This window comes from Eleutherodactylus coqui, chromosome 2 (assembly GCF_035609145.1).
Source record: "Eleutherodactylus coqui strain aEleCoq1 chromosome 2, aEleCoq1.hap1, whole genome shotgun sequence".
In the NCBI taxonomy this organism is placed as follows: Eukaryota; Metazoa; Chordata; class Amphibia; order Anura; family Eleutherodactylidae; genus Eleutherodactylus; species Eleutherodactylus coqui.
This window is the reverse complement of record NC_089838.1, coordinates 113794456-113821191: the sequence shown is the minus strand read 5'-3', so window position 1 is coordinate 113821191 and position 26736 is coordinate 113794456. Positions and strand designations below refer to the sequence as shown.

The 26736-nt window shown below is 43.9% G+C and overlaps 1 protein-coding gene across 5 annotated transcripts; it reads left to right on the top strand.

Moving 5' to 3' along the window:
* The first annotated feature begins 1389 nt into the window (after positions 1 to 1389).
* On the top strand, positions 1390 to 20718 carry CDC23 (cell division cycle 23). Of its 5 annotated transcripts, XR_010790299.1 has the most exons (17): positions 1390 to 1538; positions 5166 to 5238; positions 6753 to 6890; positions 8422 to 8464; positions 9525 to 9630; positions 9714 to 9846; positions 10535 to 10712; positions 10794 to 10891; positions 10987 to 11068; positions 11149 to 11302; positions 12135 to 12254; positions 14250 to 14325; positions 15263 to 15324; positions 16426 to 16522; positions 17780 to 17899; positions 19156 to 20154; positions 20201 to 20717. XR_010790299.1 is itself a non-coding variant. In XM_066591375.1 (16 exons), the coding sequence occupies exons 1-16, from the start codon at positions 1429 to 1431 to the stop codon at positions 19330 to 19332; spliced, it is 1746 nt and encodes a 581-aa protein (XP_066447472.1). In that variant the 5' UTR covers positions 1390 to 1428; the 3' UTR covers positions 19333 to 20718. The 5 variants fall into 5 exon arrangements, 4 of the variants coding, with proteins under 4 accessions (XP_066447472.1, XP_066447470.1, XP_066447469.1 ...); XM_066591375.1 differs by having other exon boundaries at positions 16426 to 16504; positions 17783 to 17899; positions 19156 to 20718; XM_066591373.1 differs by having other exon boundaries at positions 17783 to 17899; positions 19156 to 20718.
* Positions 20719 to 26736: the final 6018 nt, after the last annotated feature.

Below are 26736 nucleotides of genomic sequence, written 5' to 3'. Positions count from 1 at the left end.
AAAAAAAAGTTATTGCTTTTAGAATATACTAACACAAAATTTAGGAAATTTAAAAAAAAAGTTTTGCGCAAAGGCAGCAAGGCTCAGATCAAGGTTTCCATCTCTCTCTGCTCAGTTTTTGAAATGGAGAAACATAAAACGAATACCCCGTTTGTCTGAAAATAGGTCCTACCCTAATTTTGGGGGAGGCTTGACATATAAGCCCTAGCTGCATTATATGAAAAAAAAGGAATGCATTACCTAATGGGCTCAGTCCAGGTTCCTCCTGCTGCTCTCGAGAGCTCTGGCGCGCTTCTTGCAGTCCTCGTTCACCCACAGAAGATCACTTCCTCATTATGAGATTCATAAATCCCACCTCCAAAAAGCGATGGTTCTGATTGGCTGAGCAGCTCTTGAGAACCAATCAATGCAGCGCTCGATGACCCAATGTGATGGCTGTGATTGGTTCATTGCACGCTTCATTGATTGGTTCTTTGACCACTGCGCAGCCAATCACAGCTGACGCATTGTGGAGGCGGGATTTATGAATTGTCCAATCAATGCTGCGACTCATCATCATGCCAATTCATAAATCCCTCCTACATAACGTGATGGAAACCTGGAAACTGACCAAATGGAAGCCTTTGGGGGGAAAAAAGTATGCATTTTTTAAAGTATTATTCTTGTTTCCTCAAGAATTGGAGCAGAGAGATGGAAACCCTGAACTGACCTTAACGCCAATGTGAAGGCAGCCGAAGGGAACGTGCGATGTCCCTGTGGAGGCGAGGCGTTTGTGCGTCTACAACACCTCCCATCACTTCAGGGAAGTAGGAGGGTCGGCAGGGTTTACCATTGTTTTTAATGAAAAACCTCAGAAGCTGCACAATGTTTTTTCTGGCTCCATTGAAAACAACGGGCGAGACGTTCCAAGGAAAATGACGTCCTAGAGATAGGACGTGCCGCCATTATTTTTCCCGCACCGCCATCGCTCATGTACTCGTATGACCCCACGCAAAAGAATGGGGTTCATAGTCATACATAACAGACAGGGCAACCTGACAAATCAGGTTCTCCAAAGCCAACCGTGACTCCAAGGGTTAACAGGTACTGGTCACAGGCACCACCAGCAGTCTGATGGTCAGTGCACAATGGTTGCCGTGGATACATATAGTAAGTACGCAGTGCTCCCGGAGCCACTTAACACTGCGCAAACTGGCCGGCAGGTAGGTATGTACAGCCACCCTCCGGCACTACCTCACACACCCCCAGCTCCGCCCGCGCCCCGCTACTTGTAACTGGCGCCCACTCACTGACCGCTGCCTCACTCACGTTCTGACCAATCAGGATTCACCTACTATCCGCCTCAACTGGCGTAACGACGTGACGTCAAAGTAGTAAGCTGCCGTCTGATTGGTGGACGTTATCCAGCTGCCGTGACGCTAGCAGAGCATGATGGCGGCAACGAACAGTTTGTTTTCCGACCTGCGGGAGATAAAGAAGCAGCTGCTGAGCATTAGCTGGCTGTGCCGGGAGCGCGGGCTCATGCACAGCGTCAAATGGTGAGAGCTGCCAGCACACTAGTATCCATGTGTGGTGAGCCGGACGGGCGCACTGACAGATCCTGTCGGGGGTGCGGAGTCCTTTCCCCCCTGTCTGCCGGTTATACCGTCTGGTAGTCCGCGCCAGCTACATCACTGGTAACAGCTCAGTCTGAGGGTTGTACCAAGGTTACCACAGAATAGGGGGAACCTGCTGATTAGTGGGGTCTCACTAGTGAGAGCAGTGGTCCCGTGTCCCCTAACCTCATTGGTACGGTAGTTCTCATCACTACTGCCCCCTGCAGTGAGGAGGAGACTGAGGGGAGTGCTGGGTGCATTGGGCTCAGTACACTGGATGCACAAGTATGTCCGTCAGCCCCATTGAAATGAATGGAGCACCAACCACACATGTTCATCCAGCGCACCATTCCTTCTGATCTCACTGCGGGAGAAGAAGCAGAGGGGGCGGAAACGTTTGACCGATACGTAAAAGCAAAAAACTAGACCCCTCGATCTCCATTTATTCCATTTTTCATCGTTTGTGACGGTTCATCAATTATACCGCGGATCCGTTATGTGGAATAAACAGCGGGGAGAAACCACGACGGTTCAGATTGCATCCATTTCCCATTGAGGTCAATATTTAAGGAGAAAAAATGTACACAATTGACCGTCCATCGTGGCTCCGTTATCGTGACCAGAAGAAATGGTGCCGCATGCTGCGCTGGTTTCTCCGTCCGAACGACTGAACTCTGTGGCAGCGGATGCGAATGGAAGAGAGATTTCAATGGAAAGTTTAACAGATCGCTTTAGTTGCGTTGTTAACATATGTTCGCACGTAGCGGAAAACTCTGCGCCAAAATCTGCACCTTCAATGTGGGTACTGACTGGAAATCAGCATCAGCGGCGCTCCTCCTCACCCCACAGTACTTGGCGCTAGCCACGCACCCCACCAACAAGCAGCCTCTAGGGAGCGCCGTGCTGTTGATCAGGTGACGCGGAAGTGTTATCAACTGATGCTCACCAGAGGCTGCTTGATGATGGGTGCGCTGATGGCGCCAAGTACTGCGAGGTGAGGCGGAGCGTTGCTGATGCTGATTCCTAGTCTATACCCACATTGAAGGTGCAGGTTTTGACGCAGTTTTCTGCTACGTGCGAACATATGTTAACAACGCAACTAAACCGATCTGTTAAAATTCCCACTGATCTCAATGGGGAAAAATCTCTCTTCCATTCGCATCCGCTGCACGTAATTCCGTCGTTCGGACGGAGAAACCAGCGCAGCGTGCGACACTATTTCTTCTGGTCATGATAACGGAGCCACGATGGACGGTAGATTGCGTACATTTTTTTTTCTCCTTAAATATTGACCTCAATGGGAAATGGATGCAAACTGAACCGTCGTTGTTTCTCCTTGCTGTTTATTCCACATAACGGATCCGCGGTATAATTGATGAACCGTCGCAAACCGATGAAAAATGGAAACAAATGGAGATCGAGGTGTCTAGTTTTTTGCTTTTATGTATCGGTCAAACGTTTCCCCTCTGCCTGTCCCTGTGGAGACCGCTTGTTCTCCCGCAGTAAAGTCAAAAGGAATGGCGCGCTGGATGTGTGGTTGGTGCTCCATTCATTTCAATGGGGCTGACGGACATACTTGTGCATCCAGTGTACTCAGCGTACCGAGCCCAACGCGCCCAGCACTCCCCTCAATCTGCTCCTCACTGCTGGGGGCAGTAGTGATGAGAACTACCAATGAGGATGGGGGACACAGGACCACCACTGCTCTCACTAGTGAGACCCCACCAATCAGCAGGTTCCTGCTATTCTGATGATGATGGGAGCACTGATGGCACCAGCCAAGTACTGCGGGGTGAGGAGGAGCGCTGCAGATGCTAAAAATCTACGGATACGCAGCTGATTCCCACCGATGGACTTGGTGCCGATTTTTGACGTGGATTTTCTTATGTGGATTTTGTGGTGGACTCCGCAGAGTAAGCAGCCATGACATTCACATGCTGCGGATTTAAGTTCCGCACCGGTTTTGTACAGATTCTTTCCGCAGCATGTAGCTTTTCAAAATCCTATCCGCTTTGTTGCTACTGTTAGGGCTCCTCACACATGTGAGGGTGATATTGGGCTGTGATTCATGGGCGACATCGCAATCCATGTGAAACCCCTGTATGCGAGGCGTTCCACATAGAAACAGCCTTACATCACTGCGGGGATGAAGGAATCTCCGGCCGGTCACAGAGGAGCTCTCCAATTGTTTTCAATGGGCAATATCGCCGGAAGATAGAACGTGCTGCGATGATTTTTTTTTTTTCCTCTTGCGGTGCCATGCAGGAAAACCTTGGTAATGTGTGTGACCCCATTCCAATGAAAGGTCTGTTATAAGTAATTAGCCCTTCACAGTAGAGACAATTATTAAAGTTAAAGTTTATTAATCCGATTAAAAAATAGGGCTCAGGGACATGTTGGAGTGACACAATAATCCCCAGTCTCTAGAATAGACTTCGAATGGTGGTTGTTTGTGAGGATGACGTGATCACAAGGACAAACCAACAAAACAAAAGGAACTCGATAATTCCCAAACCAGTAGATAGACCCAGCCACACCAGAGGAGAAGATCAAAATGTAAGTGTGGCGAGCCCTAGATTCTCAGAACGCAATTCTTGATCTATCGCCAAAAAAAGGAGGATATCCATGAAGACCCTAAGCTCCATAGTATCCCTGTTCCTCCATTGCATCAGTTTCTCAGGAGCAGGGACACGGGTCTAGTCTACAAGGACTAGATGAAGCGTATCTGTAGTACGGACATATGATGAAACAAGATACATCAGTATTTGCATCCAGTGGGTGGACCTTCTGTCGGGCAAAGACGGAACCTGAGTTTTCTAATTGGCCGGGTGAATAGACTCTAGAGTCACAGTAGCTCTGGGTGGGAAGAAGAAATTACACTCATAGGAAACCCACACAACATGGGGAGAACACAGAACCCCATGCAGATTTTGTCCTTTGTTAGGTTTAAACGCAGTGCTGCAAAGCATTTCTGCCATTCAATGTGCCCAGAGCCGGTCTGATGATGGGCATGAATGGGAAACGGTCATTCCATGTCAACTGGCCTACTTTGGGAGAGGGTTCCTGCTCAACCACTTCTAATTTTACTGAAATCTTTACAGAATGCTCACACACCACCTGTATGAAGTTCTGCAAAGTTTCAGCTTGGTTTATACCTTGGTTGAGGCACTAGACACCTTTTGCATAAAAGGCACTCTTTTCAAAAATTGAAGATGGTTAAGCAGGGACCATTAGGCCACTTGACATGGAATGACCCCAAAGGACAGAGAACAATGGGTCACTAGACAGCCCGGCAGTACGACTTATTTGCTGCCCCGAGCATTAGACTGGATTCAAAGGGATGCAGGAATAGCTTCCTAGTTTATTCCCTGTAAATGCAGTGTTATTTGGAAGCACACTGCTCTGCCAGGCTGTTTACACAGGTAGGTCAATACTATCAGATTTTTTCTTCAAAAGGTCCTCTAAAAATAATGAAGTCTGAACGTCTCCCTTTGCATCAGTTGTGATAAATCTCCCCCAACTTCTTTAACTGGAGAAACATTTGGCATTTTCTTTTCCTCTCCTTTCTAGGGCATCTGAATTGGCTTTTTCTTTGGAATCTATCCCTTTAAGTGAGCTGCCCTCCGCACCTGCACTAACAGAGGTAGGTTTAATAATGTTCACCCCATTTTCTCAGTACATTTGGCCACTTTAGATTAGTTGTCCAAACCTGCCAAGTTTGGTCTGATCGGCCAACCATCTGATCTGTTACAGATGCATCCGTTCAGTCACCTATGGTAGATATCGGAGGGGGAAATCGAGCGTGTTTGGTTTGCATTGTGATAACAGCTCACACTAGTCTATGAGTGACTTTATACGGGGCAACGATCGGCCACAAAATTGCCAAAACTAGTCATTTTAAGTGATGGATGTCCTATACAAGCACAGGACCAAGCAAGGTACTGCGCTAGAAATCGCTCAGTGTTCGCTGACCACCTTTTTCAGCTTAGTGAAACATAGCAACTAGTGGGTGAGTTCTCACTCGGTGAAAACAGGTAGTCGCTCATCTTTGGCTGCTTCTTCACAGTGGATGGCCGGAAAAGATCTAGCATGCTCCACCCCCATTCACTAAGTGACTATTGCACAGGAACAATAAGTTATCAATACTCACCTGGTCCGCGGCGTCCCAATGGTCTCCAGCGCTGCTGTGGCAAACCGCAGAGTCCTCCCCATCTGCGATCTCAGCTTCTTCTTGTGACGGGGCTTTGAATACACCACCTCCAGCAGCGCTGTGATTGGCTCATCGAGTGCCAGCAGCAAATCACAGCCAGCACTCGATGAGCCAATCAAAGCCACTCAGTGAATGACATCACTGAATGGCTGTGATTGGCTCATCGAGCGCGGGCTGCTGGCGCTCGATTAGACAATCACAGCGCTCACTTTGCTAGGAGGTGGGGTATTCAAAGCCCTGTCAGCAGAAGAAGCTCAGATGTCAGACGGGGAGGACGCAGAGTGCCTCAGCGCCTCTGAAGACCATTGGGAAGCATTGGAACGCTGCGGACCAGGTGAGTATAAGGCCCCACCGCCGAAAATAAGACACTGTGCCTCTTTTGGGGAAAAAATTAATATAAGAAGATGTCTTAATTTCGGGGGAACAAGGTAGTTGATTAGCAGGGGTCTGCCACTTGGAATCTGCCAAGTAGCTGATTGAAGAGGCCACGGCACTCAGGTCATCAATAGTTTTGTGGTGGAAACCCCCTTTAATGGATTCTCTCATCACAGTCAGTCCTTTTTAATATACATGCCGCTGATAGCTGCGGGTACGGCTTCCATGACCCTCACTAATTAATTCATTTTGTGGGGGAAAAGTTTCTGCTAAATGTATATTTCCTCTTTAGAGGTTGCTACAGGGGAAATACCGATTTACATGCAATCATTCCAATGAATGGCTGTTCATGTAGTATATGGATAATCCAGGCTTCTCAAGGTGAGAGCTGCTGCTTGTTCTTGTCTCTCTGCTCTTGCTCGTAAAGGGAAACCCACTATATGTCATCCATATATCCTAGTCGGGCGCATTGAAAGGTGTTGTCAAGATGAAACAACCCTTTAATATCAGTGCTCCAGGATATACTGCCATCTTGGGAGAATTTGTTTAACCTTTTATATATTTTATTCCAGGAAGATGCAGAAGATCTGGATGCGTATACACTGGCTAAGTCTTACTTTGACTTAAAAGAATATGACAGAGCTGCGTACTTCCTTCGAGGGTGTAAGAGCCAGAAAGCCTATTTTCTGTATATGTACTCCAGGTATTTGGTAAGAGCAGTTCATATATATTCAGTTAAAGGGAATCTGTCACCTACTTTTAGCCCTATAGGCTAAGCTTATGGGCTGAAACTAGGTGAGCTATGGAGTCCAGGGATGTTTGGCTTTACTTGTATTTTGTATGTTAAGAGCAATAATATTTGAGCAAGGGCTCGTTCACACCTACGTTAGGACTCCGTTAGGACTTTCTATCTTTCTATTCCGTTTTCAGAGCGGAGAAACGGAATTAAAACCAAATTAAACATTAATTAAAACGTTTTCATTTTTTTCCCCCATAAATTTCAGTCTTTTTGGGAAAAAAAATTGAAAGCTTACAGTTTGTTTCCATTCCATCAGGTTTCCGTTTTTTAGCTGAACAAGTAGCGCAGTCTGCAGCGCTATTTGTTAGGTTTATGCTTTGCTTTTTTACGCTAATTGAAATCAATGGGGTGGGGAGGGTGAGTTTAATTCAGTTTTAATTCTTCTCTGCTCCAAAAACCCTAAGGCCTCATGTCCACGCAAAATAACATTTAAAATCCGCAGCGTTTCTCCTGCATGCGGATCCGCGCCCCATAGGGATGCACTGGACACCCGCAGGTAGTTAAATACCTGCGGATGTCAATTTTCCCCTGTGGCGCGGATTGCGTGTGCTGGAAAACACCCGCAGCATGCTCCAGTTTAGTGTGGGTCTCCCGCAGGCTTCTATTGAAGCCTATGGAAGCCGTCCGGATCCACGGCACACCCGCAGCTGAATTTCTGCTCTCCAGTGCGGGAGAGCAGGAGTTAAAAAAATATATATATAGGGTGCATGGCGCGCGCGCGCGGCACGCTGCCGGCGTGCCGAGCACATCTGCCGGGCCGAAGAAAGAAGATCCAGCCGCGACGGAGGGCAGATCCGCAGCGTCCGGACAGGTAAGTAATTCTTCTTTTTAGGCCTCATGTCTGCGGGAAAGGAGGGACCCGCTGCGGGATTCTGCATGGAGAATCTGCGGCGGGCTGTAATGCAAATGTAAACGAGCCCTAATACAGGATTTTTAACCACACCTGTCTAAAATGTACCATGTGATTTTTGGGGCCGTTTAGATCAGGAGTTTTCGTAATGGGGCATATTTTCAGTCCTTGTGCTCTTTATATATTACATGGGCACAGTATAGCCAGTGTGGCTATAATGTGCATTTTTCTTTAGTATAGACTGATGGTTCGGGTGAAAATTGCCACATGTACTTTTTACATCTGCTTTTATGGACAAGAGTAGAGTATGGAGGAAATGTATAATTTTTTTTCCCTCTTGTGTCCGAGTTTCTCGGATGCAACTTTCATGTTGCCTTAAATGTACTACGTGCCTGAGTTTCTTCTTGATTAGAATTCTGACATATACTCTGAGCCAACTGTTCTGTTTTACTAGCCCTTTTTTACATTTCTTGTCATGTTGCCTTTTCCTATTTATGTAGGTTGCTGGTTTGATATCATAGCTTACATAGCTTGAAATAAATATGAAATGTTCTTTGTACCTTTTGTAATAAAACACAATTTTACCTTCTAGTCTGGAGAAAAGAGAAAAGATGATGAGACCGTAGATAGCCTGGGTAAGTACGATATTTGTTTAACTCATCTGTGAGTTGATATCACACTTCTTGCATATTGGAATAGTCTCCAGAAGTGCAGGGGAAGATTTAGGATATATTCATACATGGCGAATTAGTTGTAGAAAATTCTAGAACTGAAAAATCCATGTGTGTTTATAAAGTCTAGTTAAAACATTGTTGTGGTTCTTAGGCAAGTAGCCTATCAGTATAATGTCAGTTTTTTTAACACATGAAACTGTAAGTAGTGATTTCTGCGTGTTTTTACAAGGAGGGCTCAGGAGCCGAGCCCACTTCATACCAGACAGGTGACGGCTGTCTGAAACAGCTGACCCCTGCTGTAATCGGAGCAAGGGCCAGTCGTGGCCCTTTGACACTTACATGTGCGGTCATGTCAGCCAGGGGATGGAATGCCAATGGTTGCTATGCCATGTATTTACGCCTATTAATCCCTGCCTTTAAAACTACAATATACTGCAATACTGAAATATTGTAATATATTGTTGACGACGTCCCCAAAAGGAACAAAAAAATGCAAAATTAAGTTAAATAAAATTCTTAAATAGTTCAAAATTCTGTGTAGTGACTTTTCTGCTGCAGCATATTGGGTGGCATGTATTCTAACAAATGGGTGGTCATTAGAGATGAGCGAGTATACTCGCTAAGGCACATTACTCGAGCAAGTAGTGCCTTAGCCAAGTATCTCCCCGCTCGTCTCTAAAGATTCGGGGGCCGGCGCGGGTGACAGGTGAGTTGTGGCGGGGAGCAGGGGGAGGAGATAGGGAGAGAAAGATCTCCCCGCTCTCCCCCGCCGGCCCCCGAATCTTTAGAGACGAGCGGGGAGATACTCGGCTAAGGCACTACTCGCTCAAGTAATGTGCCTTAGCGAGTATACTCACTCATCTCTAGTGGTCATGTGATATAGATTACACTGAGTCCGTCAGAGACGAAGCTGCTTTTGACAGCGTCTCACTGCTCTGCTTTTAAAGGAGGGTTTGCAATGGTTTATTGACCCTTTTTTGGAGCTTTATTACAGAGAGTTGTAGAATGTGTGTCTTTTTAGGTCCTCTTGAGAAAGGACAGGTAAAGAACGAGGCCCTTCGTGAACTGCGAGTGGAACTCAGTAAGAAGCATAAGGCCAGAGAGCTGGATGGATTTAGTCTTTACCTGTGAGTTTCTGAAATGTTCCCCTCTGTTGATGTCCTCAGACAGGCCTTGTCTTATTAATCTTGTACATTTTACTGTCCTACAGATATGGGGTGGTTTTGCGAAAATTGGATCTGGTGAAGGAGGCTTTGGATGTATTTGTGGAAGCAACACATGTCTTGCCCTTGCACTGGGGAACATGGTTGGAACTGTGCAACTTAATCACTGACAAGGAAATGGTAAGAATAGTTTGTTATATTTTGCCGATAATTATAATGTATGCATTTCTCATATCCCTAAGGGAGGAATGTATTAATCAACTTACACCAGAATTCTGGCATTAAAAAGTCACAAATTTTTGCACAAGTCGTACCTGAGCACAAATTTGGGACTTACCGTTTTTTATTTAAACATCACACTTCTCTAAAAGTATTTGGTGCTTGGGGGCAGGAGCTAATGCAGCCCATCATATCTACTGTAGCTTACTTCAGAAACTGGCGTCAGTTAGATTAGTAATCTGGAACAGCTCATAGATTTTGGATTCTGGCACTAGGAATGGCTAGCCATGCGCCAATTTTATTAAGAGGCGTGCGCATCTTAATAAATATGGAGTACCTTGCTCACTCCAGGGCGCTCTTTCCCCTAAAGAACTGTACTAGGAGTGAACATTTAGAAACTACTAAGAGACCAGCAGCATGTTATCAAATAGTCACATAGTAAGCTAGCATGTGTGCTGTCTTGTGCACTGCCACATAGGTTATTCAAGATTGTAGTGGATCCTTCTTATCCATTGTGGATTCTGTTAGAAAAAATCTCTTGACGCCTGTATAAACAAAGCCCCAGGTATAGCAACTTCCAACTATCTTCTGGGTTTAGCTGCATTACTAAACTTGCCATATTTGATAGCCCTGAATGTTTCCTTTGCAGCTGAAGTTCTTGTCCCTGCCAGACTGCTGGATAAAGGAGTTTTTCCTGGCACATATATACACGGAGCAGCAGTTGATAGAAGAAGCTCTACAGAAATATCAGAGTCTTATTGATGCCGGATTCTCCAAAAGTACCTACATTATCTCTCAGATCGCAGTTGCGTACCATAATATTAGAGGTCGGTCCTCAGTATTCTGAATATTTTCTGCTTCACTGTATTTGTAGATCTCATGATCTGATGACTGTTTGCTTTTGACAGATATTGACAAAGCTCTTTCTATTTTCAATGAGTTACGAAAACAAGACCCTTATAGAATAGAAAACATGGACACGTTTTCTAACCTGCTTTATGTCAGAGTAAGGAGTAAAACTTCTTGGCTTTAGTATATGTCAGTTTGTGCAGTCCTTCTCCAATACATGATATTAACTGCTGTATCATCCTGTTTCCCAAGGGTTTAAAACCAGAACTGAGCTATTTAGCCCATAACCTCTGTGATATTGACAAGTATCGTGTGGAAACCTGCTGTGTGATTGGTAAGTGAGCAATCCTCATATCTAGGTTATGACAACGGCTGGGTCTGTGCTTACCTGAAAGTGCCATCCGTTTCTTTTAGGGAATTATTATAGCTTGCGCTCTCAGCACGAGAAGGCAGCTTTGTATTTTCAAAGAGCCTTAAAGCTGAATCCCAGATATCTTGGCGCATGGACCCTTATGGGTCATGAATATATGGAGATGAAGAACACCTCTGCGGCCATACAGGCTTACAGGTAGGAAAAATGGCTTACTTTCTTATAAATTTGCTGTTGCGTATCTTAATGGGTTGTCTATGTGCAACACCCTTTCCTGCTTTGTTAGAGCAGCCATGTGCAATGCATTACATCTTTGATTCCTTTAAATGGCTGGCATGTTATGCTACATTTCTCCTGCAAAGAAAGTATAATCCTGGACCCAGCTTTCCCTGCTGATCGGCGGTGATAGAACCTGGACTCGCAGTAATCAGCTGATCCCCGAGCTAGTTGCTCATTTAAAAGGATTTGTCTTTGTAAACTGTTCCATGTAATGTCCCCTCCAGACATGTGGCACTTTTCCCTCTGAATGGAGAAAAAAAAATATTGGCTGCTAGGTATGTATAGGCAGATTTCCCCAGATTTTGGGGCTTGGAGTCATAGGTGTGAAGCCTCGCTAGCGCCTTCTAGACTTACAGGCCTATTCCTATTTGTATATAGGAAAAGAACTATCAGTTTAGGCATTCCAGTTGGGAAGAAGCTGTTGGGGGTCCATCCCTGTGACTAAGTCTCCATCCAAATAAATTTTCAAAGCGTGGTTCAGACAGCATGAAGCTAGTGATGACGACTCTTTATAAAGTCTCTGTGGAAATGCACTACATAGAATGCATTTTGGTTTTTGGTGTTTTTTTGGGTCAGCTGCTCCTAATCAGCTACAAAATCTGCAGCAAATCAGCGACCTATGAACACATCCTAAAGCACGTTGGTCCTTGCAGGTTTTTTGCCTACAAGGGAATTGGTTGTCTGTGTTTGGTAGCTTGTATTGGTGGTCCTGTATGCTGCTGTCCATGATACATGTTTTTCTTTCTTACAGACATGCCATTGAGGTCAATAAGAGAGATTATCGAGCGTGGTATGGATTAGGACAGACCTATGAGATCCTAAAGATGCCATTCTATTGCTTGTATTATTATAGACGTGCCCATCAGCTCCGGTAAGCCATGTTCTATCTGTGTGGTAGATTTCTTTGTATATTAGTTTTTCTAAGATAGTTATACTATATTTCATATATACTTATACCATATATGCATTTGAATGAATTTACTTAAGTCGCCTTATATACATCAAAGATAAGGTAAATAGGTTAATTTGTCTTCTTCTGACAGTCTGTCCAAAATAAGCGGATTCTAGTATATCTCACTGCTGGGACTCTTGTCACTCAGCTGTAATATGCAGGGAATCCTGGCATTAGGTGCAGAGGTCTCATGCTGTAGCAATTAAACATTACAGGTGCCCATTCGATGTAGTGGGTTGTCCATGTAATGTATGAACGGGCTGGGTCCTTCAGACACAAGGCGCAGTTGGAGATCAGTTTTCATACAGATTAGTAATTTATTCTTATACGATACCATAATGCTTTTTTTCTTAACCTTTTCTGAGCGGTGAGGATCTGACATAACATTATATTATGCTTTGTTGAAGCCCTGCATTATTTATTGCAGAGAAAGCTGAAATGAGATCCTAATGTCAGTGGTAGCAAAATGCTTGTTAGGCCAGTTTCACATAAGTGCTTTAAAGCGTATCTATGCCACCCTTCCTGTAATATTGATGAGGGTCTATGCCTGACCGTGTCCACTGACCCAAACTCCGAGCAACATAGATCCCTAAGATGCTCTAAGCTCGGGTCAGCAGACCCGTTGTCAGGGAAATTTTCTGCGTACAGCACCAATCAGGCCCACCCCAATGCCCCGCTGCCGGCGGTAAAGAAGAGACACCACACACGGAGGTCTGGTATAGTTCCTCACACGGGGACATAACTGCGCACTTTATTACAGATTACATGGGGTCTTATACCCTTTGGTCACGTCACTAGGAATGGGTAATGGTCTCATTGGCTCTAATCCACCGCATAACCATATATATGAGATAAAAGGAAAAAAACCTCAGCGCTCGCACCGTAGAATAGGTAAGAATAGAATATACTGAAGAGACTGAAGTTATATCACTTACTTCAAGGAGGCGCCTTTAGGGTAGGCGCCTCCTAATCCAAATAGGCGTATCAGATATGGTACCGATCAACAATGATGAACAGGTTCCACGATTTTAATAAAATAAAATAATCTATAATACACAACGCGTTTCGGCCGCACGGCCTTTTTCAAGTGTCACTTGAAAAAGGCCGTGCGGCCGAAACGCGTTGTGTATTATAGATTATTTTATTTTATTAAAATCGTGGAACCTGTTCATCATTGTTGATCGGTACCATATCTGATACGCCTATTTGGATTAGGAGGCGCCTACCCTAAAGGCGCCTCCTTGAAGTAAGTGATATAACTTCAGTCTCTTCAGTATATTCTATTCTTACCTATTCTACGGTGCGAGCGCTGAGGTTTTTTTCCTTTTATCTCATTTATATCTTCCTCCTTCATGCCATGACCGGAGTTTCCCTCTAGCCGCTCTCTCTTATGAGATTGTTTACAGCACCTATGAATATTCGTCTCCACCTGGCAATCAAGACCACTCACCTACTACACTTTTCAGTATCCTTCCAGTGAGCGCCAAATCCTTACTCATCACTCCGCATAACCATATATGGGAAGTCCGGATTTCCGCCTGAGGCAGTGATAGTTATATGCGTAGTTAAACAGTCGTTATCTAGATACGGCGCTTCTGGGAAAACAGCCAAGCACGCGGCCTTCGTGTCCAGTTCTGTATCATCTCTGAATTTCTGGACACATCTCTCTCGGCCTTGCAAACCTTTGGAATATCTGATGTAAGGCGACTTATTAAGTTTTTCTCATTTTAGCATTGAATAGAACTTGCATACAGGTATAAAAGCATAAAAAACACATGGCAATATATACATATACCCTCACACCGTGGTTGAACCACAATACTCGGCCATATTAAGGGTGCATAAATACATCCATGATACACTCGTGTGAAACTGTCCTTATCCTGTGGTGTTAAACTATTCATCTGTTTTCAGACCAAACGATTCCCGGATGCTTGTTGCCTTAGGTGAATGTTATGAAAAGCTGAACCAACTTGTGGAAGCCAAAAAAGTAAGTTTGAAGGTTAACTTTAAAACTTCTTAGTTGCACATTCGACTTTACATATTTGTCTGGTTTAATGCTGTAGGCTGGAGTAACCATTCGTTTGCATTGTGGGATGTGAATTCAGTGATGCCTATTTATTGGAGTTTTTAAAGCCATCCTTGCTCATCTTGAATGGGTGCATAAAACATTCTTTTTGTAGTATACATGGTATTAAAAGACCTGTTCAAGAAAAGCTATTTCTCAGAAACCGTTTGTTCATGTCTGCTACCTCCCATGCATGCGGGTCCTTCACAACCGCTGTGTGAGGACAGGATACATGCATTACAATCCGTGCACACACGGTATCTGCCAACATCTTTCCCAATGAAGTAAGTATAGGGGAGTTTTCAGTTTCCATATAGATTGCTCTGTGCTGAGTTCTAAAATGTTCCTTTTGCCAATGTGTCTCTTATTTGTGATGCTTTTTAGCCACTCACGCTTTTGTCATGTTTGTTTTGGACTCCTTTAAGCACACTTTATATTGTGGACTGTCTGAGAGATGTATGCAAACTCGTGTAAAGGAAAAGTGTAATAGATGCACATGGCAGCCAATCAGATTCCACCTTTGATTTTTCAGAGACCCTTTGGAAATTGAGCAATGACATAATTGTATGCCATGGAGAACTAGTTCACTTTCCTTTGCTCCAGCTCAGATTGTGATAATGTAAATTTATATAGAAGAAGGAAAACAAAACATGCCAGTCCTTGACAGAGTAAGATTGGGGCTACATGGGAACTTTTTGTAGTGCAACTTTCCAATTTTAGCTATTGAGTGATGGCTGCCGTTCTCAAAAGTGCACGCCGTTGCGTGAAACTCGCTGTAGCTTTTTAGTTCAGATTGGAAAGTCACGCTACAGAGTCTCCATATAGCCTCGGCATAACTGTTTTTGTTGTTCCTTGACAGTGCTATTGGAGAGCATATGCCGTTGGTGATGTGGAAAAAATGGCTCTAGTTAAACTGGCAAAGTAAGTTTTTGAATTTAAGATGTCGTCATTATTATTTAAATAATTTAGAATGGCCTTTATTATATTGGCCCCAAAATTGGGAGAGAACAATACTATGCAAAAGATATGCATTGGTCCTTTATTTTTTCTTCCTGATGAGACGCTAGCTAGATATAGCATCGGTGATGGAACAGATGTAGATGAGGCCTGTTCTCCTCTTCAACCCAAAAGCTTAATGTTCTTGCTATACAGTGTCCATTAGAGATGAATAAATCTGAAAAGTCCTACTATGGAGCCATATTTGCAGTATGTAAGACAATGGTGGCTGTAATTCTTCAATATAGATCCATTTCAGCCTCCCAATTATATCTGGGAAATGTGGCATAATTGGCGGTCTGAAAAACAATGGCAAAGTGGATTTTCATCTCTAGTACCCAGTTTTTTTTTCCTCTGCATCTGAGGAGTGCTTACAGCCTATTGCTAATATTATTTGTAGTACTGCAAACTAAATGTTTTATGCTCAAAATAGAATGAATCTATTAAAAGTGTAGCTATGCTTTTTTCAAACTTTTTGACATGATATAATATATAAACACCTAAAAAAGATCCACAAAACAAAACTGAAAGAAAAGTAACCCCTTTATTGGTAGCAACATTCACGGGAAACGCGATGTGCCACTTTGAGCAGAATTGTGTCAGAAATGACACACGTGGATTTTGCTCATTTACTGGGCAAAATATGCTGCAGAAATATGTGGCTTAGAGTTGATTTCTGCTACAGCTAGAATCTGCACAGAAAAGTCCATGGCGGATTTTGTGCTGGAGCGTACCCCAATACAGTCTTTCAATCCGACTCCATGCATTGCATCTACAATAGTACGCAACTGTGTTTTGAAGTTTAATTATGTATGTAAAATCTTCAAACTTAGACATGTGCCTTGCGTAATTCACCAAAATCTGATTGATAAAACTATGGTTATTGTAGCCAACTTTCATTACAAAGTCCTATAAATGGGTAAGCTAAGGTTTGTTTTCTCTGTGCCATTTATTTCAAAATATTCAATACGAACGTTATCACTATCAGTTCTTACAGCATGTCTCTCTTACGGTTTTCTTTTAAAGACTCCACGAACAGCTGAATGAGTCTGAACAGGCTGCACAGTGCTACATCAAATATATACAGGATATATACTCTTGTGGAGTAAGTGTTGAGTTAAAGGTAATGGAAGACATGTACCAAATGCTGTAGCCAGGATACTGGTGTACAAATGTTTCAAAATTTTGTGTTAACCCTGCATACGCAAAAATTTTGCGACTTCTCTTCCTCCTACACCGGCCCCACGACTTTTTAGAAAAGTGGATGGGGTTTGTCTGGAGGGAGTTTCGCCACCTGAATCAAAGATTACGCCACAAACCGGAGTAAATCATGCTAGAAATGTGCGCCTAATTGGGATACATTTCTCAGAAGGCACGCAGATTAGTTGGGGATGCACTGAAAATATGGAAGTGTGTGCCTCTTCATGTATCAGTGCACCATGCACTGGAGGATATCTTAAGGCCCATTTACACGCAATGATTATCGCTCAAAATTCGTTAAAACGATGGTTTTTGAGTGATAATCGTTGTGTGTAAATTCAACCATCGTGCACTTTTCGTCTGAACGATGATTTTTAGGTGAGTTTAAAATCCATCATTGAGACCGCACACTGTATTCTCCACAGGAGCAGGAGATGACATTTGTATTCTCTCTGCAGCTCCTGAGAGAAAACAGACCACACTCTATTCTCTTAGCAGCCTGTGGCTGAACAATGGAGCTAATTAGAGAGCTCAGACCACCTGCTGAGTTCTGCAAGCAGCTCTGGAGGCTCATTTGCACGCAAATGAAGCTGCTAAAGTACAAATGGGCATTAGTGCCCATTCAAACTTGATGCAAAATGATCGCTAATCTTTCAGTTTCAGTTTGTAAGTGGGCCTTTACTAAATGCCCTTATACACTGAAAGATGATCGATCAAACGGCAGTTTGACAGTTTTGAGCAATCATCTTTGCATAACTCAAGTAGCTAATTAGCTACTTAAGAGTTAAATAGTGGGACATTGCTGATAACTCCGAGAACAGCAGCTGCTTTGTTCTCAGAACTCTCAGCTGGTATCCACTGAGAAGTCCAAGCACGGTACCAGCTGAAAGAATGTTATCAGTGGTGTCCCGCTGAGAGCTCAGCACTGATAAGAATCATCCTTGGTTTTTAGCTTGCTAAAAATCATTGATGAACGAACAGTGCACAAAAATGCACGATGGCAGCACGTTTAGACACAGCGATTATCGCTCAAAAGATGGCTTTTGAGCGATAATCGTTGTGTCTAAATGGGCCTTAAGCCCAAAACAAGAAATGCCAGGCTTAGTAAATCCCCCCATTGTCTCTTTAGTCTACCTTTTATGGAGCATGTCACAGCAGTTTAGATTTGTTTTTTTTCCAGGAGATAGTGGAGCATCAAGAAGTGAGCACTGCATTTAGGTACCTGGCTCAGTATTACTTCAAGTGTAAACTGTGGGACGAAGCCTCAGCATGTGCCCAGAAGTGTTTTAACTTTAACGATGTAAGTATTTCATTCTCAGTTAGTCTTTAGAAAACACTAGCATTGTAGATGATTGCTGAGTTGTAGGAGTCCCAGAAAGTCATTTCTGTTTCCTTTTTTTGCCTTGTGCTTCCCATGATAGCTGTCATTTAAAAGGGTATTTTCATCACAGCAAGTTATTCTCTTTCTACAGAATAAGGGATAGCTTACTAATCAATTGGGGGTTGACCACTGGGACCCCTACTGTGCCCAGCGGAAGAAGTTTGGAGCCTGCTCTAATGATGAGAGAGGGGGACTAAACTTTTACTACACTCCCAGGGACAAACAGCATTTCTAAAAAGGAAGGTTTCCAAGTGTGCTGATGCTTGTAATGCAGATCAGTGTTTCTCAACTCCAGTCCTCAGGACCCCCAACAGGTCATGTTTTCAGGATATCCTATAGTAAGAACACATGTGGCAATGTCTGAGGCACCGATAATAATTACATCACCTGTGCAATACTGAGGAAATCCTGAAAACATGACCTGTTGGGGGTCCCTGAGGACTGGAGTTGGGAAACACTGATGCAGATGGCTAACTCCCTCCTTCCACCTTGTATTACAGACAAAACAGGAATTTTTGTACAATTGATATCCCTATTTGAGTAGGTGAAGGATTTAATAGAAGTGATCAAGGGCAGAAAAGTGTGTGTGTATATAATATTTAATTTCATCTAAATAGTTTGAAAATTTTATGTAGAGGTCATGGTTTTATTATACAGAGCTGAAACCGCTCTGCTTCCTTCCACCCAGTTATGGGATCAAATTCTGGAGCCACCACTAAGGGAATCTCACAGTGCATAGATTTATATAGCTGCTGTTAAAACTATAAAATACATTTGTAGTAAGCCCTTCTAATGGCAGCAAACGTTTTATCATCCAGCTCCACATGTCATTGCTGGCTTGTAAACCAGTCAAAGCTTTGTCCAGGTCTTCCCTATACCATGATGGCTAATTCTATCTGATGGGTTGAAAACATTCTTTATTCTTTAGTCGAAATCCCTGCATTTAAATGGCACTAGGTTTCCTTTTTAGTAGTTACAGATAATTGGTGTAAGTTTACTTTTTAAGACACTTGACATTTAGGAAAAAGAATCTTGATGACTAAGGTAGGAATTAATGGAATCATTTGAAGAACAGATCTAGAGATGCCCTCATCCACCACTCATGAAAATAATGGCATGTTTAATATCTACTACTGCTGTTGCTGTGATGCTTACAAGTAGTTTTGATTTTTCAGACAAGAGAAGAAGGCAAAGCACTCTTGCGCCAGATTCTGCAGCTGCGTAACCAGAATGAAAGCCCTTCTGCCGACCTACCTACCAATGCTACATTTTTATTCCCGCAATCTGTTTCTGCTAGCAACACCCCTACAAGAAGAGTATCTCCTTTAAACCTTTCCTCAGTGACGCCATAGTAGCATCCTCCAAGAGGATCCTTGGTGCTACGGCTATAGTAAAAACAGTGCAATAACTGTGGAGAGATGTCGCTTCTATTGAAGCTCACACAATTTCCATTAAGAGCTCGTCTGTTGTGAAAACCAATCATGCTGCCAAACAGATATTGGACAGGTCAGGTTTGTGCTGGCACAGACAGAGCTTTAGAGAGTCCTGTGAGAGGCAAATTTCTTACCTTAATGAGATTGCTTGCATTACTCGTGAATTTATTGTCAATAAACTTTTTATACTGTGATCTAAAATGCTGATATTTAGATAAACTGGAGTTGTCACTAACATCCGGACAGATTCTACCTGTCGTTTCTGGAATCTACGGGATAAGGGTAGTCCATTCATGTATAGGCTGCTCTCTCTTACCTCTATTCTATTTTTTTGGTTAAGTAGCCATTTCTGATGTTAATCTGTTTTCCATTAGTCCTAACAGCAGCACAGGAATGGGGTATTTCTGTCCTTGTGGGCTGGTAGGATAGATGGAAACTTGAATGAAATGATTAGATGAGTAAGCCCTCCCCACACAAACACTAAATAAGGCTGAACTAGCCCATCCTGCATCGTAATTTATTATAAAGTAGTAGTATATAACAATGGCGGGCAGCCTGTGCTGCTGTTAGGACTAAGAGAAAACAGAATATTTGAAATCAACACTTCCCTTACATCCTACCAGCAGCACAATAGTGGGGATTCGGCAAGAATTAACCGCATTAGGGAAGGTTCTCACAATGAACAGAATTCAGAAAGGACTGCTTCCAAAGTCGGAGTCCAATCTATAATGGATTTCAAAGGTATTATGTAAGCTCCAAGAGGCTGTATTACAAATTCCATACAAAGGGATCAAACAACTTTTGACCCGAGAAGTGGAAGCTGCCCTGGTTGAATGGGCCCTTACAAAGGCAGGGGACTTAACATCCTGTAATTCTTAAGAAATTTAACGACGTGGCTCTGCCCCCAGAAATGGCTTAATATAGTTAGCTGTTATATACTTAGCAAGGGGATTGCAGGATATTAATTATTACATCTAAGTACAGTCATTCTCCACACAGAATGAACTTCAAGCAAGTAAATGTAGCATTACACAAAGGCCATTCAAATGTGACTTTCCTGCATAATATAGAAGGAGGAAAACCTCTATTACATAATCCTAACCCTGTTGGGAAAACCTGTTTTTAAGGCTGGATTCAGACGAATGTATATCGGCTGGGTTTTCACGCCCAGCCGATATATGTCGTCTCTCTCTGCAAGGGGGGAGGCTGGAAGAGCCAGGAGCAGTGCTGAGCTCCCGCCCCCTCTCTGCCTCCTCTCCGCTCCTCTGCACTATTTGCAATGAGGAGAGGCGGGGCTAATTCTTGTAATTTAGCCCCGCCCCGTCCTGCCTCCTTTCATTGCAAATAGTGGAGAGGAGGCAGAGGGGGCGGGAGCTCAGTTCCTGCTCCTGGCTCTTCCATCCTCCCTCCCCCCCCCCTCTGCAGATGAGGACACCATATATCGGCTTGTCGTGAAAACCGAGCCGATATACGTTCATCTGAATACAGCCTAAGAGTGCTTTTACACGAGCAGAATTGGGCAAAAGATGTAGGAAAATTCTGCATCAAAATCCTGGAGGAATAATTCCACCTGTGTGAAAGGTTCCTAAAGGGGGTCGTCCAGGACAAGGAAAAGGGCCTGATGGTTTTCCAGAAGCAGTGGCACTCTGGTATTGCATCTGAGCTTCATTTAAGTGATTGGCACACAGTCCTTCGCTGGACATGGCACTGTTTCTGGAAAAACAGATCCTTTTTTTTCTTTCCACTTCAGTGCTATACAGCCCTCTTAAATGCCTTGAGGGAGAGACCAAATCTAATACACTTGGCCCCAAAGTACTGTGCATTTACCTTTTAACCAAGCCTAATTAGGGCGTTGTATAGCACAACAAAGATAAAGAGCAGTGGCATTTTTTTATGTAAACTAGGCTTATTCCTTGTAAGATAAAGTGGTATACGTCTAATATACTTTGTTTCAGTTCTTTCCCACTTCAAAATCTCTCCTTGTTATTGAATGAGGACACTGATATGTAATAGCATGAAGAATGTTTCCATTCACTCACAGCAAGCAGAGAGTGTAAAATATTTTTCATCTGCACAAAGTACACTAGAAAATCACAACTTTTTCCAATGACTTAACATGAAACTGAAAATAAACTTTACACCCCTCTTTGTTGCACTTAGAATCCAGCAGTTTGTTGTAGCTGATGGAGTCAATAGTTGGAATGTGTGGTTGTAAAGATAGAATGGGTATGTGTTACAGAATTGCCGTTTACATGCCAAATGACATGTAACAGTGATACACACACACTTGGAAACCAAATGTTCCATCTTTTCTGTGCTGCATAACCCATTAAAAAAAAATAGTATTTTATTAGAAACATGGTGACTACTACTTTTCTGGTTTTTAGTGGCAGGTCCCTTTTAATAAAGCTTCTTTGTTACATAAAACAGTACTGCCTTTTATTGCTTATGGTAAGTTACCAGGTCACTTCATGTTAAGGTGGAATTTAAGGTAGTGGCTGATGGGAAAGTATTTTCTTATCAGTAGCCGCACATACATAGAGGACTACAGGAAGTAGTCCTCGATATTCATGGGCTACAGGTTAATCTCATCCCGCCCTCCAGTCACTGATTTAGTGCTGTCTGCTTATAAGGCTTCCTGTCCACAGGCGTTGCGATCTCCGCAGTGGAGCCGCTACTGGAGAGCAGTGACCCTATCTGGCAGATAGGCTCACTGCAGAGAATTGCGGCAATTCGCAGCATGCTATGATTCTCTGCTCATGGACAGGGGCACTGCGTTTTCCATAGCTACACTATGGAAAGCATGCATTGCGTTCTCTGTGGCCGGATTATCGCCACGGGGAACGCAATGCAGAAACGCCCGTGGACAGGCAGCCTTACTGTGTATAGAGGGACAGCTGTTGGTCATTGGCCTGAGGTCAGGGTGGGCAAGGCTACCCTGTAGCTCATACATATCGAGGACTATCTCTATAATAGGGTGCGTTCACAGACAGCTGATTTTCTGTGAATTTTCCACAACAAATTCGTACCAATTGCTGCAGATATGTACCAGAGTTCACCCCTTCAATTTAAATTCGAATGTATGATTATATAATTTATATTTTCACCCCGATGGGTGTTTGTGTCTTCCTCAACCTTGAGTCCTGTAAAAAAGGTCTTGGAGTTTGAGGGTTCTGTGCTGAATGTTGACTGTTTCTAGTATTACACTCTTCTGCATAATGTGCTCAGATAATTCCTGGAATTTGTTGGAGCCATGTCCCCAGTTTTCAGCCCCAAGTGCTCCTACCCCCACTGGGACCACTTTAGCCTTCATTTTCCACAACCTCTCTAGTTGTTCTTTCAGGCCCTGGTACTTCTCTAGCTTCTTATACTCCTTCCTGATGTTGCTGTGACTTGGTACCACTACACCTCTCATCGCTTCTGTTCCTTGTCAACTACCATGATGTCTGGTTGGTTGGCCACTACCCATTTGTCCATTCAAATCCGGAAGTACCCCTGTTATTCTCCACAACTTTCTGCAGAATCTCCCATCTTGATTTGGGAGGGTTTAGCACATAGATTCTGCAGATGTTCCAGACACAGTCCCATTTGGTGTATGCTGTTCCTGCTTGCATCCTGCCACACACCATATATCAAACATACAGAATATATGAGGCAGGTGCTTGTATGAGCTGCAGAAAATAAAAGGAAACAGTATGTGCACATGAATAAGCAGCGCTAGTGTTATACTCAGATACCACCTCCCACCATCAACATACAGAAATTAGCAGCAGCTTGATAAAACTAGTCCGGCACCAACACATTCCCAATGACATCTCCACCAATCAAGTAACTATACCGGTGGTGCAGTAGAATGATGAAGTGGCTCCATGCTCTCAGGTTTTCCGCCAGTAGTTAGCCAGCATTCCGCCAAGCTTCTTAGAGTTCTATCTGCAAAAAAAAAAAAAGCTGTGGCAGGACTAATTGCAATCGGCAACAAGCTGTAAAGTCTTGTCGCAAGCTGCAAATTATAGGTCACATTGGTGACCATTTTGGCCCCCAGCTGGAGCCCTGCCTATCTTCAGGATAGGTCATCAATAGTTGATCAGCAGGTGTCTACCGCTTGGGTTCTCTACTGATCAGCTGATTGAAGAATCTGTGGCACTCGAGCGTGTGCCGCAGCCTCTTAAGGCCAGTGATGACATGTTCAGCCATATGGCCTCGGAGTAGCTCGGTCACATTCATTTGACTGGGACTGAGTTGTTATACCAGACATAGCCGCTATTTTGCCTCGTAAAAGGAACTTACGTCCGTATACATTAAAGACTTCAAGGGCTAGATTGGACGACAAATCTACGGCAGGATTAGCCCTCGGGCCACCCACTCTGCAACATGCCCTGAAATCCTGCCAGGGTTGTCAGATTGTATAAAACCCTTCGGTGGCAATGTCCTCATCCGCCCTCATACCTCGCCAGCACGTTAACTGCTTCTACCAAGTGGCCCCTGGTAGAATGCGAAGTGGACCACCAGAACCTTGGAATGATTTGCCTGACCGCCTGGACAAAAAAGGTCTTTGAGAGGTTTTATTTTTTATGCAGTATGCTATAGATGCCGATTGAGCCCGGGATGTCATGTCAGTGTGGTGCATTGGCGATACAGGGCAATCCACTGCTTTGCCAGTAGGGGTTGTAATTCTGTATGGTGTGTCACACTTATCTGTGGCTGACATGTTTAACAGCACGGGAGCGAGTACATGAGGGGATGAGTGTCGGGCATCGTTTGCCTGACCTTCGTCCCATGTAAATGGGGCTTTAGTCAGTGGAAGCAAAAGATCTGCAAATAGACTGCGTTTAGCATGGGATACACCTGAATAACAATGGCCAGGAGTTCTATTGCCTATGCGAAGAGAGCTGGAAATAAAAGGACATCCTTGCAGGGTGCCCCTAGCTCTATATATTGGAGTTGGGTAGGTAGAAGTGATTTTGAGGTAGGCAGTACGAAAAGAAGGCCTTTAAAAAAGGACCTGCAAAGCATATTTTCTATAGAACTATTTAAAAATACTACCAGGAAAGACCATTGAATGCTTTCTCAATATCTAATGCTAAAAAACGGACATTGTCGTGTTGGAAGTGTTCGCTAAACGTGTGATGTTGAGTATTTTACGCACATTATCAGGAGCTTATCGCCCCAGAATGAAGCCCACTTGGTCACAATGAATCAGAGAGGAGAGCAGTCTATTAAGCCTATTCACAATGATACACAAGAAAAATTTTCCATTAAGAAGAAATATGGGTCTGTAATTAGAAGGAAGTGTATGAATCCTACTAGGTTTGGGTATAGTTGTGATACATGTTCTAAGAAAGCCTACATTAATAACATTAAAGAAAATGATTGAATTAATTAACCAGAGAGGCAGCTAAGAGTAGGGGCAAATTTCGTTATAATACAAGGCCATAAAGCCCGTTTTACCTGGTTTAACCCTTTAAAAGGGCCAAGCGGTTTTGCACCTTAAAGGGGTTGTGTCGCGGCAGCAAGTGGGGTTATACACTTCTGTATGGCCATATTAATGCACTTTGTAACATACATCGTGCATTAAATATGAGCCATACAGAAGTTATTCACTTACCTGCTCCGTTGCTGGCGTCCCCGTCGCCATGGATCCGTCTAATTCTGATGTGTTCTGACGTTTTTAGACGCGCTTGCGCAGTCCAGTCTTCTGGCTGGTGAATGGGGCCGCTTGTGCTGGAGAGCTGGTCACCGCGTCGTTATCGTAGCTCCGCCCCGTCACGTGTGCTGATTCCAGCCAATCAGGAGGCTGGAATCGGCAATGGAACGCACAGAGCCCATGGTGCACCATGGGAGAAGACCCACGGTGCACCATGGGAGAAAACCACAGTGCATCCCTGGGAAAGGACCGGCGGCCATCTTTGGGAGAAGATTTTTATAACTCCATATTTCGTCGGATCGGTGAGTAGCAAGCGGTTTAAAAACCACTTTAAATTGCTATTTTATGCCAGGGGGGGGGGGGGGGGGTGATAGGGGGAATGGGGTAATGTAAAATTTTGATGTTTGCCACGAGACAACCCCTTTAAGGACCAGACACTTTTTTGGGATTTTACCCATGTGGTTTTACTGCCCTATTTTTTTTCCTTTAGCTACCAAAATTATTTTTGCTGCGTTTTTTTCCCAGTGACGGCTATCTATTTTTTAATATCTTTTTCACTTACTTTTTTTTCTTGTTTTTCAGAGAGTTCTGGAACTATGTTTTGGCCAATATACACCGGGTGGCCCTATAGACTCCTATGGGAACAGGAAAAGAGAGGGGAGGGGGGAGGCATTTTTTGCAGCGTCCAACGCTGCAAAAAGCTTACAGGTGCCTCTATATAGGCATAACGAGGTTTTCCCCAGGGTGTGACCTATTTTTTCGCTAAAAACGATGCTCGCGGTTGTGTGAATTGACAAGAAAACGCTGGCCGTGATCGCAGAAAAACGCTAATTCAGGCCCTTATACTGAGCAGGCGTGAAAACGTAAAACGCTGACGCGGTATATCCACTTGTAGGAAAGAGCTCCTTAAGTGCGCTTGAGCTGCTCCAGAGATTTTTGGTAGAATAAGTTGCAATAAGAATGAAGTCTTAGAGGCTGTAAACAATTTTTAGTAGTATTTTTGGAAAATTGTATAAATTTCATCAGGATTAGGCTGGATTCACCTCTGATGCATTGGATTACAATGCATTAGTGCACATGGGCGTATTCCTATGGCGTAAAAGTGCCCGGCCAAGATGGCGCATTTTGTCCGGGCGGTTTTACGCCAGCGGAGGCTGCATAGACCTATGACAGCTGCTGGAGAAGGGAGGTGGGAGGAAGTTTAGCAGCGTGACAGCTAAACTCCTTCCCCCTTCCCTCGTCCTCCTCTCCACCCCTTGCTAGCTGTTTGCAATGGGAGGGGGCAGGGCGGGAGCCCCTCACATTGCTGGCTGCCAAGAAGGGGCGGGAGCTTAGCATAGTAGCTCCCGACCCATTTTCTTGCAGAAAGCCGATGATTATGACTTACGGTCCTGGGACCACAGCTAGGTTGTTAATCATACCTGTATCGGGGAGAGCTCCCCTTTCGAGCCAGAAATCTAGGTCTGTAGAAAAGCGAAACTGGTTCCACATCACTTAAGTGGCAAAGTGCTTATCAAGCTTCATCTCATCTCTTGCGCATAACACTTCCATGTATTTTAGAGCTTTAACCTAGTAGGGGGTTGGGGGGGGGGGGGGGGGGGGGGGAGATCTCCACCTCCTAAGAACGATCTGGCACATGGCTAGTATAAAGAATCTGAGTAAGGAGCGCTTGGTTTGCG

Excerpts from the sequence above, each read along its gene's own strand:
- CDC23 (XM_066591372.1), top strand. The coding sequence starts at position 1,429 with ATGATGGCGGCAACGAACAGTTTGTTTTCCGACCTGCGGGAGATAAAG. Across the intron at positions 11,069-11,148 it reads GGAAACCTGCTGTGTGATTG|GGAATTATTATAGCTTGCGC; the intron begins GTAAGTGAGCAA and ends CGTTTCTTTTAG. Across the intron at positions 15,325-16,425 it reads GCTCTAGTTAAACTGGCAAA|ACTCCACGAACAGCTGAATG; the intron begins GTAAGTTTTTGA and ends TTTCTTTTAAAG.